General features: G+C 39.9%; 1 protein-coding gene across 3 annotated transcripts in view; it reads right to left on the reverse strand.

Moving 5' to 3' along the window:
• STAT1 (signal transducer and activator of transcription 1) overlaps positions 1–20,271 on the reverse strand; it is a 368,349-nt gene that overhangs the window by 272,146 nt on the left and 75,932 nt on the right. For all 3 annotated transcript variants that reach the window (XM_075179993.1, XM_075179994.1, XM_075179992.1), the window contains exon 11: positions 16,932–17,024. In XM_075179993.1, the coding sequence (XP_075036094.1) occupies positions 16,932–17,024 (93 nt within the window). The remainder of the gene's footprint in view (positions 1–16,931; positions 17,025–20,271) is intronic.

Here is a 20,271-nt window from a genome sequence, read left to right on the forward strand (position 1 = left end):
AGCTTGATTTGACTAGAATGCATGAGTATACACATATATCTATAATATAAATGTCTAGTGGCGTGTGTTAGTCTGTCTGTGTGTGGAAAAAACAAAACCAAGCTGCAGCGCCACCTGCTGGGCGGAGTTATACACTGACCTACTAAATTCTTAATGTGTGTGGAAAAAAAAAATCAGAAAGGGCTGAATATATTTGGTATACTAAGATGTTTTTAATTTGTTAATTTAATTTGTAAATTGTTAAAAGTGTTTATAAAGATTTAAAAAATATATATATATATTTCTTGAAGGAGAAGTGACAGTTGGGAGTGGTTGGTGGTTGCCGGCGGGTGACAGTGGGGAGTTTTTAACAGCTTAAGTAGCTTGATTTGACTAGAATACATGAGTATCATGCACGGGTTAACAGACCTACTAAATTCTTAGTGTGTGTGGGGGAAAAAAACCTCAAAAAGGGCTCAAATTTGGTATACTGACATTATTGACGAGTTGAGGGATCAAACTCATTTTCGTGAGGTAATTTTACCTCATGAACACACATGTGTACAGTGGCGGATCCAGGGGGGTGCGATCGGGGCAATCGCCACCCCCCCCCCAGGGGTTTGCTGCCGACGTATGTGCAGGTCCGTTTGGCAGTGGCAGTGTGCTGCCCGGCTGCTCTGATTGTGTTTTAAACACAATCAGAGCGGCCGGGCAGCACACTGTCCCAGCCTGTCAGCCTCAGAAGTCGGAAAGGGGGCAGGGCCTAAATCGCCCCGCCCTAACATCCCCCCGGGGGAACAAACATTTTCTAGAATGCATGAGTATCATACACGGGTTAACTTGTGTATATATATATATATATATATATATATATATACATACATATATACACACACACACATATATATATATATATATATATATATACATACAGTTATACACATATATATATATATATATATATATATATATACACACAACCATTTAAAGAGGATGTAAATTTCAAAGCGAATGAGCTAGTGTTGAATAAAAAACTAGATGGGATTGAAACGGAAGTGATAAAAATTAAGGAACGGAAATTTCAGAGGGACAAGAAAGATTACGTACAGGATAACGTAAAAAAATGGTCCAAATCCAAAGTTAGTGGTAAATTTGTGAATAGAGATTTCCGCCAGAAAGACCATACAGTAAATAATAAATGGAAGAAGGTCCTAACAAGAAGAGAATCCATTCAATCTAGCCCAAAAATGAATAAACAGGTTCATTTTGAACCGATACTTAGGAATAGATTCTCTACTTTATCAGTGTCAGATAGTGACACCGATTATTTTTTATCTCCAGGTCCGTCAAGACGGGAGAGACCATTGTATGACAAACCCCAGCTCAAAGAGAGTACAAGGGTAGCTTCTCCCTTAAAAAGGAGATACACCGACGATGGGGAAAGCGAGGGGGAGTTCAAAACTCACAAAAGAAGGTTCCTCTAGACTCTAATAATATCTTTAGAACTATAGGGATATTCAATCTTTCTGAACACAAATTATCAAAATCAGAAGTTTCATTACTTAATAAATGGCTTTCGTTTGCCCCTACTAAAACATCCCAATAAATTTCAGATGTATGTTGACGTACAGAAATTTGTACGTAAATTAACCCTCAAAAGGCACTTTGCCAGGAGAGACACAGCTTGTCTCCAGAATTTTGAGTTATCTTCTAAATCTGGCTTAAAATTAACATCTAAATTTTACCCACTGGAGTCAAAAAGTAACCATATCCATATTTTTCAGGACCTGGTCATTCAAGACCTTTGTCACTCTGAATTCAAAATTAAAACAAAAGGTAATTTAACTATACATGAGAAACAAGCATTGAAAGAGCTACAGTCGAATAGTAATATAGTTATCAAACAAGCTGATAAGGGGGGGGGGACAGTAATTCTCACTAGATCAGATTATGTGGCAGAGGCTAATTGACTTCTGGGGGACTCGATAGCGTATTCAAAATTACATAAAGATCTTATTATGTTATCCTATTACGAGAACTCCTTTCTAAGGGACTCCATTCAAATATTTTGAATAAGGATGAATTTCAGTTTTTGTATACACCTTGACCCATTATCCCTACTTTCTATTACCTCCCTAAAATCCATAAGGACTTGAAAGCACCTCCAGGACGACTCATAATATCGGGTATTGATTCCCTAACATCTAATTCATCAAAATATATAGATTTCTTCCTCAAGAAATATGTAATCACTCTGGAGTCCTATTTGAGGGACACTAATAGTATTTTACAAATACTACAAGATTTTGTTTGGGACAATTCATCTTTTCATTGGGCTACGATCGATGTACAATCCCTCTATACATCAATACAGCATGAGAAGGGTATTGAGTCATGTAGGGAATTTTTAGATCAAGATGACTCTATCACGTTAGATCATAAAAAAATTATTTGCGATCTCATTCGCTTTGTTCTGTCTCATAATTATTTTAGCTTTCTGGATACCTTCTATCTCCAGATTTGGGGAACGGCCATGGGAACTACTTTTGCACCCAGCTTCGCCAATTTGCACATGGGAAGCTGGGTGACTAAGTATATTTACCAACCTAATCCATTTATAGAGAAGATTAAATTGTATAAACGCTACATTGACGATATTTTGATAATTTGGAATGGCACCTGTGAAGAATTTGAGGAATTTTTGCAGTACATTGGAAACATTGAATACAACCTTAAGTTCACTGCCAACATTAACAAGACACAGGTTGAATACCTTGATCTTATTCTAACATCTAATGGTACTAAAGTCATTACAAAAAATTTATAAAAAATGTGGATACTAACAGCTATCTACACTATGGCAGCTGTCACCAAAAGAGATGGAAAGATAATATTCCCTTCTCTCAGTTTAATAGGTTAAAAAGAAATTGTAGTCAGATAAAATTAGGAATAGGGATCGTAGGGAAATATTACAATACACAGAAAAATGTGATAAGAGGGATATGGTCCCCTTTATCACAGAATTCAACAGTGGTGAGAATCGGATAAAAACAACACTCAATAGACATTGGGGTATCTTATTAAGAGATCCGGTTTTGGCTCAAATCCTCCCAGCTAAACCATCTTCAATATTCCGAAAAAATCGGAACCTAAAGGATATAAATGCCCCAGTCTACTCCTGAAGGACATTCCGTTACTAAAACCTCCAGGTCTGTTAATGAATAATATAGGTTCAGTAAAATGTACCCACTGTAACGTGTGTAAATATATGAATACAACGAAAACTTCTTTTTATAATCATGATAACAGTAGACAATTTAGTGTGAAACAACGAATGGACTGTTTAACAACATCAGTCATCTACATGTTAGAGTATTCATGTAACTTAAAGGATGTGGGCAAAACAAAACGCCCACTAAAATTGAGGATTCAGGAACACATACGAAATATTAAAAATGGGGTACAGAGTCACTCTGTGTCTAGGCATTTTGTATCTAAACATAGTAGTGATCCCAAACATCTCAAATTTATGGCCCTGGAGAAAGTGTCACTTAAATCAAGGGGAGGTGATCTACAACGTAAACTTTCCCAACGGGAAATGTTTTGGATTTTCCAGTTGGGGACTTTGATACCCACTGGTTTAAATGAGATGTATGAAATAGCCCCCTTTTTATAAATTCAAAATTCATGTATTTTTAATCCCTATTTTAAGTTTTATATTAGATTATTTTTAATTAGGTTGAATGTTTAGTGCTAGATAAACATTTGTTTATTCTTGCCATTAGGCTATAGGATCTCATGTGATGAGATTGGTTTATAGATTTTGTTAATTTGTTAACTAGTTTCATTTATTGGACATTATGTTTGCTATCTATAATATAAAAGCCTAGTGGCTTGTGTTAGTCTGTCTGTGTGTGAAAAAAAACAACCAAGCTGCAGCGCCACCTGCTGGGCAGAGTTATACACTGACCTACTAAATTCTTAGTGTGTGTGGGTAAAAAAAAATCAGAAAGGGATGAAATTTGGTATACTAAGATGTTTTTAATTTGTTAATTTAATTTGTTAATTGTTAAAAGTGTTAAAGATTTTAAATATATATATATATATATTTCTTGAAGGAGAAGTGACAGTTGGGAGTGGTTGGTGGTTGCCGGGGGTGACAATGGGGAGTGGTTGGTGGTTGCCGGATTGAATGACTGCACACTGGATCCAGAGCGCCTGCGATAAGTTACGGCTGTATTTATTATATTTATTATCACTTCGCTTGAGCATATTATTCTATTATTTGCGAATAAACCTTTGTGCGTTGGAAACACAAATCGAGGTTCAACAATCGTTATTGGTTCGCGACAATACGCACATAACAATTTGGGGGCTCGTGAGCTTTGGAGGTTTCGTTGCTGATGATACGCAAGACCAACGGATTTCGGTTCCGCAAAAAAAGGGTGGAGACGCGTCATATACGGGTAAGAACGCGATGCGTTCAAAACCTGAATTTTACTCTGTGTTGTGAAACCGAATGTCCGTTTTGCATTATCTAGGGCACGCTAACTAAAACCTAGGGACAAAAGAGAAAACTGTTTCTTTTTGCTGTCATTGTGCGTTTTGGCTGTGTTGCATTGCTTAGCGTAGGTGTATTTCCTGCTGTGCGTACGCGAACTTCCAGTAGATTTGCCACGTGGTTAAACAATCGTCTTGATAGTTATTATATGTGCATAATATAATTACTTGTGAAAACCTCTGAGATATTATTACTGTTGTTGGGAACTTTTGATTTTATGCGCAGAAAAGGTGTATAGTGTGTGATTTTGTAACGTAGATACACTGTTTATTATTCATTGTGCTCAGTTGCTGTCTGACGAGGTGGATTGCACAACTGAAGGACGGTATACAGGGCAGGTATACCGAATGCGAAAACCGGGTTTTCGCAAAAGCGCTACAATGGATCGCAAGGTTTGCTAATAATTAGTATTGGTAGGCAGTGCGATCTAACAGCACCGTTAGTGCGAATTGGTGAAGCAGCTAGGAGGAATTATATTGGAAAGGCTGGTTGATTGTATCGACTTTGTTCTCCCAGTTATAATAAACTCAACAGGAATTTGAGATAGCCGGGCTATCGAGGAACTATTTCTGTGTTAGGGATTCTTGATCGGAACAAGAGAAAGCGAGCGAACGCGGCTAAAGGAAATACGTTCACCGAGCATTAGAGATCTCTAGCGGTGATTGTAGCAACAGGTTTGAAATTGTTGGCCGGAAGGAACAGAGCATTGCGGTGTGTCTGTGTTCCGTGTAGAGTGGTGTTGTTCAACATGGGTGCTAAGCATACGCTAGCGATGGTCAGTGTACTGCCTAAGGAAGGTCCTATTGGTTCAGCGAGGTTTCTCATGTGTAAAAAATATGGTGCATACGCAACTGCGTATTGCGACACGTGGGTCAAGATGACCAAAGATTGTGATAGGCCTTTCCCAACAATAGGAAGTTTTAATGCAGAGGTACTAAATACTGTAAAGGATAAAGTATGGTTGATCAAGTCAACGAAAAAGAGAAATAGACATAATGATTGTTTAAAATTGTGGCAAATGGAAGGCAACACGTGGCAGAGCAGCGAATGCAAACCGGAAGCGCGCACACGGCGGAAGTAGCCGTTGAGAAGCGTGGCAAACTCAGCGCAAGCGCGCCCCCGCCACCTTATGTGGCGGGAGCGGTAAATACAGCCGATATTAAAACTGAAAAAAGAAAAATTGCTAAGTTGTATCCTGTTTTAAGCCAGTTTAAAACAAGTGTATCAAAAGATGAAGATGAACCCATTGTGATTTCGGCCATTGCCCATGCTGTTAGTGTACTAGAGGCTCAGCGCAAGTATGAGAAAATGGCTGAGATAGGTGAGAGTAGCGTGATCACTAGGAGTGAAAGCGTTCTAAATCTTGAACCAGCAAATCCTGTAGTGTCCCCTGAAGTCAGTGAACCAGAGGGTGCATACCCAGTTCGCACAATATCAGTTCCCAATGGGAAACCGGATAAGGATGGTGTAGTTCCTTTAAGAAATGTTACAATGCATTGTCCCTGGACTAGATCAGAATTACGTTCCATTTTGACTGAATTCCCAGATCCTAGAAAGGAGTTAGCTAAATGTCAGAAATTTGTTAAAGACTTAGGAAATGCCCACGAACCAACTAATAAGGATTAGCGTGTAGTGTTGAGGGCGTGTCTTCCTCGGAATACTAACATACAAAAATGTATTGAAGATTGTTTGTTGGAGGAAGATGACACCTTATCTAATGAGATTAACCAAAAGAATATAGAACAAATTGTCAAACACTTAGCCATCTATTTTCCAGTAGTAGTAAATTGGAGTAAGATTTTCACCATTAAACAAAAGGATAGTGAAACAGCAGCAGATTACTTCATTAGAGCTATAGCAGCGATAACACGGTTTACTGGGATATCCAATATAGGGGAGGACCCACATCATAGGGAAGTAGCTGTAGGAGTATTAATGGATGGCCTTAGAGAAAATTTAAAAACCAGAGTACAAACCACATTACCTAATTGGAGAGGCATCACAGTAGATTCTTTCAGGGAGTCTGCTGTGGAGCATGACAAAAATCTTTTTAGGAAGAAGGAAGAGAAAAGTGATAGGTTAATGACGGTGAGTATACAGGCTCTAGAAAGGGTGCATACACGACCACCAGCATACAACCCATATAACAAGAAACCTAAAGTGATCAGGTGTTTCAACTGTAATGAGGAAGGACATTACATGAGAGATTGTAAAAAGGAAAGACTCAATACACAGAGAGGTGGGTCACATAGATATCCTCCAAGGAGGGATTCACATAGACTAGAAGACTCACAACTACCCGCGCATATTACGGCAGCAAATGCTGCGCATGAAATCAATAGTCAGCGCTAGGGGTCTGGTCATACCTGTAGTCTACAGCCAGTGAGGTTAACTGAGAGTCAGAGTGAAGAACCAAAAATGATAGTTGACATAGCTGGTAGGAAACAAACTTTTCTTGTAGATACAGGGGCGGCCCGATCTGTGATAACCTCTCCTTTCAATCTACAGGTGACCAGTAAAACCATTCCAGCTATGGGGGTAACGGGAAAAGTGTTACATTATCCTCTAACTAAACCCGCTGAAGTTACTATTGGGCCTCTGCATACTAAGCATTCGTTTCTCTTGGCTGCAGCGGCTCCTACTAACTTGCTAGGGAGAGACTTGTTATGTAAAATGGGATGTGTCATATACTGTACTTCTGATGGTGTGTTCTTAGATATACCGGAGAAGGTCGCACATGAGGTACAAGATATATTGGACACCCCTCAAAGAATAATGTTACACTCTCCTGTTATAGAACAAAGTCCATCTCAAGTAAAGGGGATGTTGCTGGAAATACCAGGTTCGCTATGGACCAGAGATGGACAGGACACTGGACTGATGGCAAACGTAACCCCTGTTATGGTCAATCTAAAAAGTGGTAGGATAGCTCCAAAAATCCCACAGTATCCATTAAAACTGGAGGTGGAACTAGGGGTATATCCTGTTATTGAGAGGCTGTTACAACAAGGGATTTTAATTCGTACAGCCAGTACAGCAAATAGTCCCATTTTCCCTGTGAAGAAGAATGGGGGGAGGGGCTATAGATTAGTCCAGGACTTAAGGGGAATTAATAAAGTTGTTGAGAGCCAATTCCCCGTAGTGCCGAATCCAGCTGTCATCCTCATGTAGATTCCAACGTCTGCCAGTCATTTTACTGTCATTGATCTATGTTCTGCTTTCTTATCAGTCCCTCTTCACCCTGACTGCCAATACCTTTTTGCATTCTATTACAGGGGAGTGCAATACACATGGACCAGATTACCCCAGGGGTTCATTGACAGCTCCAGTATTTTCTCCCAAGCCTTACATGACTGTTTGCAATCCTTTCAACCCCACAATGGGTCTGTTCTAATTCAATATGTGGACGATTTGTTGCTGTGCTCTGATTCTTTTATGTCATGTTTACATGATACTAAATTGTTGTTGCTTCATCTTTCAGAAACAGGGCACAAGGTGGCAAAGGATAAATTACAGCCATGTCAGACTAAGGTCAAATACTTAGGACACTGCCTCACTAAGGGGCTAAGACACCTGACAACCGACAGGATTGAGGCCATACAACACATGACTCTGCCGCAGAGCCAGAAGCAGATTCGTACTTTCCTGGGGATGTGTGGATACTGTAGATCCTGGATCCCAGGTTTTTCTATTCTGGCATTACCATTGCAGGAGCTAGTCTCTTCCTCAAAACCAGAACGTGTTGTACACATAGAAGAGTCAGAGCAAGTGTTCTTTAATCTTAAAGACAGTCTGACTAAAGCACCTGCATTGGGAATACCTGATTATGAAAAGCCTTTTGAGCTATTTTGTACAGAAGCTGATGGTTGTGCAGCAGGTGTCCTTGCACAGAAACATGGTGACGCTAGCAGACCGGTAGCATACTACAGTGCACAATTAGACAATGTGGTAAGATCACTCCCAACATGTCTCAGAAGTGTAGCAGCTACGGCTCTTCTGGTAAGTAAGAGCGAGGACGTAGTATTAGGACATAATTCAACTATCTATACACCCCATGCTGTATCAGCTCTGTTAAATTCAGCCCAAACCAGACATGTTTCTTCAGCTAGATTCACAAAGTGGGAACTAGCCCTGATGGCACCCTCAAACATCACCATCAAACGATGTAGCACCTTAAATCCAGCTACATACCTTCCGTATGTGTCTCTAGAGACACAAAGGGTGGGAGGTGAGGAGACCCTGGTTGATGATGAGTTAGGCAAGAATACTGACACGCATGACTGTATGGAACACCTGAATCAGACCTTTACTGCAAGGCCCGACATACGTGACACCCCCTTAGAAAATGTAGATTTTACGTTTTATACAGACGGAAGTTGTCATAGACAGACAGAGACGGGAGAGCTATGTACGGGTTACGCTGTTGTAGACGATCAGGATGTGGTAGAAGCTGAACCCCTTGGCCCACCTCACTCAGCCCAGGTGGCGGAACTTGTAGCACTAAGGAGAGCGTGTGAATTGGCAGAGGGCAAATCAGCCAATATATATACTGACTCTAGGTACGCCTTTGGGGTAGTGCACGATTTTGGGGCCCTTTGGCGTCTTAGAAACTTTACGACAGCAGCAGGTAAACCAGTGGCACACTCACAACACATAAAAGGACTTCTGACAGCGATACAGTTACCCAGAACAGTAGCCGTCATAAAGTGCAAAGCCCATACCTTTGAAGAAGACCCAGTGTCATTGGGCAACAACAGGGCAGACAAAGCTGCTATATGGGTAGCAGGGCAACCTATGACTGTATCGACCGAGACTATGATGGTTTTTCAGACATTAGACATGCAGAAATTAATTGAAATGCAAGATTTGTGTCCCTGCAGGAAAAGGCGGTCTGGAAGGCGAAGGGATGTGGTCAAGAGTCCTCAGGACTCTGGAGGGATGGACAAGGTAAGCCTGTAGCTCCCCGAACATACTATCCAAGCCTGGCTGACACAGCACACGGTACGACTCACCTGGGTAAAGAAGGTATGTGCAAACTGGTGAGAGCATACTGGTGTGCTCCCGGATTTTCCTCTCAGGCTGGTAAGAAAGCAATGTCATGTCTTACTTGTTTGAGGAAAAATGTTGGGAAAACTATTCCAACTGAGCCATCCCACATCCCTCCTACAGACGGACCTTTTCAGGTAATACAAATTGACTATATCCAATTACCACCGTGCATGAATTTAAAGTATGTGTTAGTTTGTATTGATGTGTTTTCCGGGTGGGTAGAAGCATATCCGGCAGCCACTAATACTGCTGTTAGAAATGGTGTATACCCCGGCGCGGGGAGGGGAAGAGGAACAGGGAAAAAAGCTAACAGTAAAGGGACAAACCAACAACAACAAAAAAAAAATATAAATAAATAAAAAAATAAAATATAAAAATAAAATAAAATATATATAAAAATCACAGAAAAACAAAAACAAAAAATGATTTCAGACAAGTAGGCCAATCCGCGTACTTGTATTTAATGCTGAAAGTGGAGTACACTTACTTCATCATATAAAAGCAATGTAGGTGTAAGAAAAAAGAAGAATTATTGTAGAAAAATACAGTCTAATAAAAACGTCTCATGTTGGGAGTGAATAACTCCTAATATTCATAAAAGCCGGCTGAATAGCTGGATGATTCCAAACAAAAATCAGAAAGTTTGTATGGTGCTTGTAGTTGAGTCCGTGAACCGGACTGTCAAAATAAATGTATAAATCCGTATAAGATATTGTCCAGAAACAACTGGGAGTATGAAATAAAAGTTTTCCGCGCATGTGTTACTGTGTTGCCAGCCTTCCCTGAAGAAGCCCTATTTTGGGTGAAACGCGTAGTAACTTACACAAATACACCTTTTGCGATATCGCTATATTTATACTATTATTCTGTCTCTGCGGCGTTCCAGTGCCACCACCTCCAGCGCGCATGCGCGGAAATCCGGCTCTTTAATTCCTTATACTTCCGGCGGGCTCGCCCTGTATGAGCAACGGACTGGGAGGAAAGCTTTAAGGAACTGGACACCCGGAGGATATATATGTTTTTTCCGGGATAGGGTAAGTGCACTGCCCTTAAACTTTTATTTCATACTCCCAGTTGTTTCTGGACAATATCTTATACGGATTTATACATTCATTTTGACAGTCCGGTTCACGGACTCAACTACAAGCACCATACAAACTTTCTGATTTTTGTTTGGAATCATCCAGCTATTCAGCCGGCTTTTATGAATATTAGGAGTTATTCACTCCCAACATGAGACGTTTTTATTAGACTGTATTTTTCTACAATAATTCTTCTTTTTTCTTACACCTACATTGCTTTTATATGATGAAGTAAGTGTACTCCACTTTCAGCATTAAATACAAGTACGCGGATTGGCCTACTTGTCTGAAATCATTTTTTGTTTTTGTTTTTCTGTGATTTTTATATATATTTTATTTTATTTTTATATTTTATTTTTTTATTTATTTATATTTTTTTTTTTTTGTTGTTGGTTTGTCCCTTTACTGTTAGCTTTTTTCCCTGTTCCTCTTCCCCTCCCCGCGCCGGGGTATACACCATTTCTAACTATATTAGGGTTTGGGACCACACCCTACCATTCATCCCCTTGGCTGCATCCCCCTACCTTAGGGAAGCGCGGAATATTCAAATTCAGTTCTACTAATACTGCTGTGTTCACTGCAAAGAAAATTGTACAAGACTTTGTGTGTAGGATCGGTATCCCTAGAATCATTGAAAGTGATAGGGGTACCCATTTTACTGGTGATGTCTTCCAAAACATGTGTAAACTCATGGGAATCGGTAGCAGACTTCACACCCCTTACCGACCACAAGCCAGTGGTAAGGTGGCGAGAGTAAACAGTACTATAAAGAACAAGCTTGGTAAGATAATGGCTGAAACTGGGTTGGCATTGCCTGAGGCTTTGCCATTGGTCCTCCATAGCATTCGAACCACTCCTAGACCTCCTCTTAATCTGTCCCCCTTTGAGATACTGTTCGGACGACAGCCTCATTTGATCGTGAGTCCACAAGACGACTTGAAGTGTAATAATGAACTGACTGTACTATATCTTATAAGAATGAGTAGACAGCTAAAGCAACAACAACAAAAACTAAAAATGCTGTCACCTGGTATGCCAGAAACGAACTGTCATGATGTTGAACCTGGAGACTATGTTATGATCCGCAATTTCTTATGTTCAGGTTGTTTTACAGACCATTGGGAAGGCCCATACCAAGTGCTGCTGACCAGTACTACATTACTGAAGGTTGCAGAGAGAGACACTTGGGTCCATTCCACCCACTGCAGGAGAGTCCATAATCCGGAGAAAGTGCAAGATAAAGCTAAGACCAACGACAAAGATCTATCATTCGTGAGTCTGTTCCGGGAGACCTAAAGCCTGCAGTCGAGACACCTGAACCAGAGACGTTGCCCCAGAACTATCTTTCCAGCGATGGAGTGGCGGTTTTTGTTTTTCTTTTGTTCCAGGATTTCCCTTGTTTTTATTTTTTTTAGGACATTCTATTTTTGTGAAGGAGGATGGAGGACGGAGGAGAGTTCTGGGAGTGATACGATGAAATGGAGGCAGAAGAAAAGTTATTAGGATACTCAGAGCAGCCCATTATCAAACTTGGTCCGGGGGTTATGAAAAGGTCTGCTAGCTCAGGAACTCGGAGGCAGTGTGAGGGGCTATTGTCTGATGAGTATTGTATCTGCAAGTTCTGCGACTCCCTAGTTGAAGAGAGATGCATCCAACGATGCCAGTCCCCCAGTACTCTAAATATAGTCTGACGCTTCGACAATACTCCATAGGCAGATCTTTGCTGTGCCTAAATATATCTCATGCAAAGCGCCTGGAGAATTGGGAGGCTGACCTATCAGATCAGACAATGGCACAATGGCTCGCCACACTCATTTTAGAGGGAGACTCACAAGGTCACTACTAGCCAGGAATGTTGATGGAAGTCACAAATTAGGGCGTATAACCAAACATAAGAAGGTATCCATTGGAAAAGTCTCTACAGATAAATGTAAAAATGTCATTAATGCCGACACGTGTCTAGAGCAAATGGAGACACTAGGCATGGGTAGTTTTATCAAAACTCTGTGTGATATAATTCATGGGCATACTGTTCCTTATGTTCTCCCTGATGATGTGTATTTTGTTTGTGGGAGGAAAGCTTATTCCTGGGTGACTCCGAGTTCCAAGGGCTTGTGTTTCTTAGCTAAACTGGTTCCTGAAATCATGACTATTACTCATGAAGAAATGGTTGGTATTCACAAGACTACATCACCACCATACATACACACACAGTATGAACACCGTGGCGAGAGAAATATGATTCCTGGTGAGGAACCCATAGCTACAAAATTGATGAGTGAAACTGCTGGTTTCCAAGTTATGATTGCTCTAGACCTCACCAGGACCGCTAGGGGAACATTAAACTTTAAATATATCCAAGACCTAGCTAAATTAATAGATAATATCACCGAGATGTATGATGACACTTTCAGGTATACTGGAAGGGAGCTACAAGCGTACAAGAAGGAGTTGGTGCAACATAGACTGGTACTGAATTATCTCACCTCTATTACTGGTGGGTACTGTGTGACACTGGCCACTCAGTTCGGTGTCAAATGTTGCACGTACATCACTAATATTACGGACGACCCTAAAGAGGTTATAGACCGGAAGATGGATGAAATTTTGCAGCTGAAATGGGAATTTCGAAAGAGTCATAATTCTTCGTTATATGAGGTCGGGGAAAAGGTGGCAGGTTGGTTCTCGTGGTTGAACCCTGTGAAATGGTTCTCTGGTCTGGGGGAGTGGGTACAGGAAATGGTTGCTAGTGTAGGTAAGCTCCTTCTCCTTATACTGGGTGTCATCTTAGCAATTGGTTTAGTTGTCAAATGTGTTCCTATTGTGTTGAAGTGTGGAAAATGGTCTCAAAGGAGTAACACTGAGAAAGAGACTAAAAGGGTGGTACCAGATACCGAGATCATGGTCTGTGAAGAAGTAGTGTATAATCCTGAAATTGAAATGGTGATTGGGTGATAATTTGTTACACTATTAACGGGTGGAGCTGTCAAAGTCAGCAAATTGCAAATTGGATAAAGTCATTTCAATTAAAGTTGAGCAAACTTGTTCGTCTATGTCTGAAAAGATACGTACGGTACGCTACGACGTACAAGGGCACGCTACGGCGTGAAAGGGCGTACGCATCCACTACACGTGGCAGCAACAGTAATTGGTCTTTTACCATACATTCGCACAAACACGCATACTAATAAAATAGTACACATTAATGGTAGTTGCAACACATAGTCAGTTATGTCGAAATATAGTAGTATTTATATGTTATATTAGAGTTACATGCATATTAGTGAAATACACGGAACAGGTTGAAGGAATCATATCATGAGTGGTATCATAATAAACCTCTTTACATATCGTACTGTTTGGTTCACTCTGCGAGGGTATCACAGAGTGCATACACAAGTTATGAATGATAGGGAATTATGAAGTACTTAAGACTAAGGAATCTTGGCGGGAAGAGCCGAGCATACCCCCTGGAGAGGTGACCCCCTCCTTTGGATTCCTTAGGATGAACTAGCCAATGATTGACAACCCCTTGGACCTTCCTGAGACCTGGACCAATAGATGCAAGCTATACCATCTTCATTGTGTTACTGTATTTTTGTGTGTATATAAGCAGCAGCTTCACATCTAGTGTTCAGACATCTTGTCCCCAGACTTCAGGATTGAATGACTGCACACGGAATCCAGAGCGCCTGCGATAAGTAACGGCTGTATTTATTATCACTTCGCTTGAGCATATTATTCTATTATTTGCGAATAAACCTTTTTGCGTTGGAAACACAAATCGAGGTTCGACAATCGTTATTGGTTAGCGACAATACGCACATAACAGGCTGAAAAATCAAAACAAAGCCATCAGACAACAAAACATTAGGTGTGGCCAAATCAACTGTTTGGAACATTCCTAAAAAGAAAGAACGCACCGAAGAGCTCAGCAACACCAAAAGACCCAGAAGACCACCGAAAACAACTGTGGTGGATGACAGAAGAATTTTTTCCCTGGTGAAAAAAAACCCCTTCATAGCAGTTGGCCAAATCAAGAACACTCTCCAGGAGGTATGTGTATATGTGTCAAAGTCAACAATCAAGAGAGACTTTACAAGGGTGAATATAGAGGGTTCAACACAAGATGTAAACCATTTGTGAGCCACAAAAATAGGAAGACCAGATTAGAGTTTGGCAAACAACATCTAAAAAAGCCATTACAGTTCTGGAACAACATCCTATGGACAGATTAGACAAAGATCAACTTGTACCAGAGTAATGGGAAGAGAAAGAGTATGGAGAAGGAAAGGAACTGCTCATGATCCAAAACATACCACCTCATCAGTGAAGCATGGTGGTGGTAGTGTCATGGCGTGGGCATATATGGCTGCCAATGGAACTGGTTCCCTTGTATTTATTGATGATGTGACTGCTGACAAAAGCAGCAGGATGAATTCTGAAGTATTTCAGGCAATATTATCTGCTCATAATCAGTCAAATGCTTCAGATTTCATTGGATGGCGCTTCACAGTGCAGATGGACAATGACCCGAAGCATACTGCAAAAGCAACCAAAGAGTTTTTTTAAGGCTAACAAGTGGAATGTTATGCAATGGCCAAGTCAATCACCTGACCTGAATCCAATTGAGCATGCATTTCCCTTGATGTAGACAAAACTGAAGGGAAATGCCCCAAGAACAAGCAGGAACTAAAGACATTTGCAGTAGAGGCCTGGCAGAGCATCACCAGGAATGAAACCCAGCGTCTGGTGATGTCTATGCATTCCAGACTTCAGGCTGTAATTGCCTGCAATGGATTTGCAACAAAGTATTAAAAAGTGAAAGTTTGATGTAGGATGTTTAGTTTGTCCCATTACTTTTGGTCCCTTAAAAAGTGGGAGGCACATATAGAAACCGTTGCAATTCCTACACTGTTCACCTGATTTGGATGTAAATGCCCTCAAATTAAAGCTGAAAGTCTGCAGTTAAAGCACATCTTGTTAGTTTAATTTCAAATCCACTATGGTGGTGTAGAGAACCCAAAATATGAGAATTGTGTCGATGTACCAATATTTATGGACTTGACTGTATACATATACATACATATACAATATATATATATATATATGCACACACATATGCACACACACACGCATATTCACACAAATATGCACACACATATGCACGCACACACACATATGTGCATACACATGCATATGCACACATACATATGCACACACACACATATTCTTTATCTTTTTAGAGGAGTTGCCACTCGTTCCTGAGGTAAACTGGTAATATCTAATAGTGTGAATAGGTAATGCATTTTATATCTGCTAAATAATCCCCTTAAAAACAGTAAGAATGATTTCTGATTATGGTCTTATTCCCATCATTGTGCACCATACATCTTATGGGTTAATGCTCACTACCAGTACAAAAAAAAATTGTAAAGAATGAAAAGCGCATGGAAAACATTAAAAATGCACCACAAAAGCTTGTCTTTATTATCATGCGTTTTTAATCATTTTCCCAAGCAGATATTTGTTGACGAGTCCTAAGAGTTTTACTTATTTTCTTTAGCTATCCGTATTTCAGCTCCTATATTTGCTATCCTGGAACCCATTTTCCAGGTTTTCTTACCATCCTTGTATTCAGTTTATGTCTTATCAATCCTTTTTACTGTTAACACTTTAAGGGGGGTATTCAATTGTTCCTCCGGCCGCCGGAAAAACGAGCGCGTTAAAACTATTACCGTTTATACGTTAATATTGCGCGCAAAAACCATTAATACGGTAGTTTACTCGCTGAATTTCATCAGGGAGCTGCGAGATGAAATTCAGCGAGTAATTACCGTATAAACGGTAATAGTTTTAGAGCGCTCGTTTTTCCCGCGGCAGAGGAACAATTAAATAACCCCCTAAAAGCTATTTTACCCCATATCAAGTGTTTATTTAGCAACAATTATCTTTTTATTCCTTGAGCTTTTGTTGCTGTAAACCATACTTGCACAGTGCTTTTATTTTTGAAAAATATTTTCAAAGACCAAAAGTTTGCCTTAAGAGTATTACTCTTCAGAAAGGTAAAATTATTTCTCCTGCAAGATCTCTTTGCAGGTGTCCGTGGAAGTCTGGAGCCAATAGTTTTTGAAAAAACCTTACTTGCAACACATAAGCAACTTTTGTAATTTCAAGTTTTGACAGTCAGTAATATACAGTCATTTATAATTCCATAAGACAGCAGAAACATAAAAGTGGAAATGTGTAAAAAAAAGTACCTTAATTTCACAGTGAACTGGACACCAGTTTTTAGAACCAAGGGCCTCTGTGGGTGCGTAGGCATGCATGGTTGCCTTTCAACAACAATCGAGCTGTAGAGAAAACAATCAATGTCTTTAAAGTGCTGGGCAAATACATTATAACAATTCTTCCTAAAGAAACATGATGCTGTAATCTGATGAACCTACTACTGGGAAGATAACATACATTTTGTATATAGGACAAGGCAATGATGGGACCTGTAGCACGGAATCTTTAAACCAAACTTTATATGGGGAAAGAGGGCTGGCAGCATCTTAATACCATATAAATATTTTTATGTAAGGAATTCAGCCCCATGCTGAACAGACTAGGGCTGAGTGACAGGGGGACCCCATGCTGGGGGTTACCCTATTGTTGTGTTACCAGCCCAGGCTGACATGGCCTACTGTTGATGGCATATTTTTCAAAGGGACATTACGCTGTTTTATTTTTTATATAAAAAAAAAAATAATAACTACATCTAAAACCGTCATTATCATTTATCTTAATAGCCTTATGTTATTAATAGTGCTCTCTCATGATTTAAAATAAATATACTTGTTCCAGTCTATTAGAAAGCTAAGAGGATAACAACCGCTCAAATGATTTCTTTTATGATCAAAGTCAATTCAGCCTATTAATTCAAGACTATTTGCTATTGCGATCCTGCAATCACTCAGCTAATATGCTGATCACATTTAAAGGGCAGTAAATTCAGCAACCGCATAAATGGGCTGTCAAATATTGATCATTCTTGCAGTAGTGAAATGGAATAAATGGATTTCAGACATCTGTCTGCCTCCTATATTTTACACATTCCATTACTAACAATTGATAATATATTGTGTATAATTCTGCATAAATACCGCTGATAATATACTCAGCAAATATAGAATACCGTAAAAGGAAGTGTTTAACAGAACCACTGAAATATGCAAGCCAGAGAGGGATAACACATCCCTGAATGCTGTTCCTTAGAGAAACCATATAATTGAAACAACACCAGGATGTACAATTCAAAAAGGAATAAGACAATTGTGACTGGATCACTATTAAATACATTTTGGTATAAATTTATTTAAAGAAAATAGCGCAGGGCACTTATTTATATAATTGCACGTGCACTTATTTTTGATATCGCTATCCCTGAGACCAGGGGAAGAAATTTGTCTCTTGTTTAACCTTGCTATAGGATATGGCAATTTCTGATGTATATATCTGATACAATGAGCCTTTGTTTTGTATTGTGATGTGGGAAACTAGCTTGTTTTTGGTGTTCTGTGTGAATATGTATTCCGAACGGTCTGATGAAAGGCCCCATGTTAATTAGATCTTTTGATGTGTGAAGGTCCTGTTAGACCGTCAGGAACTCTAAACAAGAGACAGAACATCTGAAGGGGATGTGGAAGTAAAATTGTGTTCAATTCAAAATTAGATTCCTGAGACCTGAGGGAATATTTTAGACGGGTTGGAGCCGGCTAGGTCCAAGGGGCTGGCTTACCTCTGCAAGGAGTTATGTCAGAACTGTATAAAAGGTGAGCTGTGTGAGCATGTAATGTATTCTTCTGATTGTCATCTGAACTGATCACTGGTACCACTAACCAGTGTGAGCAAATAAACATCTTACTTCAAGACCTGCTTGAAAACATCTTCAAAATTGCTGTATTCCTGTGATCTACAGATTAGACCCAAAATCTAATCCATTCTCCGGCTGTCTGAGGTTTGGACCCAAGCTTTTCCAGTACCACCGCTCTGCCTGCTACCCATGCAGCCCTGGTTAGTGCGATAGGCCAGGGGGGATCCATCCACAGCCACTCTGATCTAAATTGAGAGGTCAGAAGTACTAACCCGGGTACACCAGCAACGAGGTACGCTAGCAGGGTCAGTTACCCAGAAGGAACGTGGTTCTGAGTGCCATGGAAGGAGCTCAGTGGTGGCAGCAGGCCCCTCCCACTGTGGCAGGAGGGGCGTATTCGGAATAACGGAAGGGAACCGTGGCAAAGTAAGCCCAGCCGGTTCCCAGCAACAACAGACAGGGTGGCATAGGCGGTCCATTCTGTCACAAAGATGTTTATAAAGGATTTGATACACAATTCATAGTTGATCATAATTTTTTTTGTCTGGATACCACTCATTCTATACGGTAAAAGTTTCCAGATTCCCTTTCAAAGAAATGCTATGTTGATGCATCTCGTGGTCTCTCTTTGCCTAACACTCAGAGAGATGCAGCTTATTTGCATGAAGAGGGATTTATACTTGATCATATAAATGATATTGCTATGCTGGTGATAGTCCCTATTCACGGTGTTTCGCCTGTTAAAGATGTAACGACTGTCTAGATATTGATATAATTTAAACTAAAGGAAATCCCATTTGCAGCAGCCTGGAACATGCTGCTGCTGCCTGCCTGACAAGCAGTCCGCCTTAGCTTTGTCAGGAGCCAACCTGATCCTCATTGCAATAGGATTTAAATATACAAACATGCCAATCAGGAAGGTGAGTGTGTTTGATTGACATTTGACTCATTCTCCTCCCTTTTTCAGTCATGAATAGCCATATTAATATCAGATAGCATTTTTTTGCATTTAATATTTAATTTTACTGTTCTTGTCTTTACGATGATGCTTTAATGTAACTGAAATGTAAATGTTCATAATTACACTACTTATTGCATATTTTTAACAAATTAAATGTCCTATAATTGCTTTATTGGCACATTAATCTCCTGCGAGTGATTCGTACTTTAAATGTCCTATAATTAAATGAACGTCCTACTATTGCTCTATTTTTATTATTTTCAACAAATTTTTCAATTAATTTTTTAATGCCAATGAATCGAAAATAAAACGGTTACCCTTAATTGTAGTGCATAATTTGCTTTTTATTTTTATTAACACAAATATTCTTATACTTGCATTTCTGTCTCTATATTTGTTTATAAATCATTGTAGCAATTCAGAACAAGTGCTATCAATATTTGAGTGAAAATTGTGATACGTTGAAGTTAACTACGCAGACTAAGGGCTAGATTTACTAACAAGCGTGTTGATAAAACGGCCGATTTTCGGCGAGTTTCCCGGCGGTTTGTCCATCGCCATATTTACTAACGGTAAAACCGCCGTCCAAACGGTCAAAAATGACTTTTTCCAAAACCACCACTTTAGAAATCGCCATGACGATTTGAACAATGTTGAACACACAAACAGACGGATTTACTATGGCGGGGTTTCTCAAAATGCCAGAAAAGCGCCATTCAAATGACCAAAATAAAAGCTGCTTGTGAGCGGCGAGCTTGCTCAAACAGCATGCTGTTTGAGC

This window comes from Mixophyes fleayi, chromosome 7 (genome assembly GCF_038048845.1).
Source record: "Mixophyes fleayi isolate aMixFle1 chromosome 7, aMixFle1.hap1, whole genome shotgun sequence".
In the NCBI taxonomy this organism is placed as follows: domain Eukaryota; kingdom Metazoa; phylum Chordata; class Amphibia; order Anura; family Limnodynastidae; genus Mixophyes; species Mixophyes fleayi.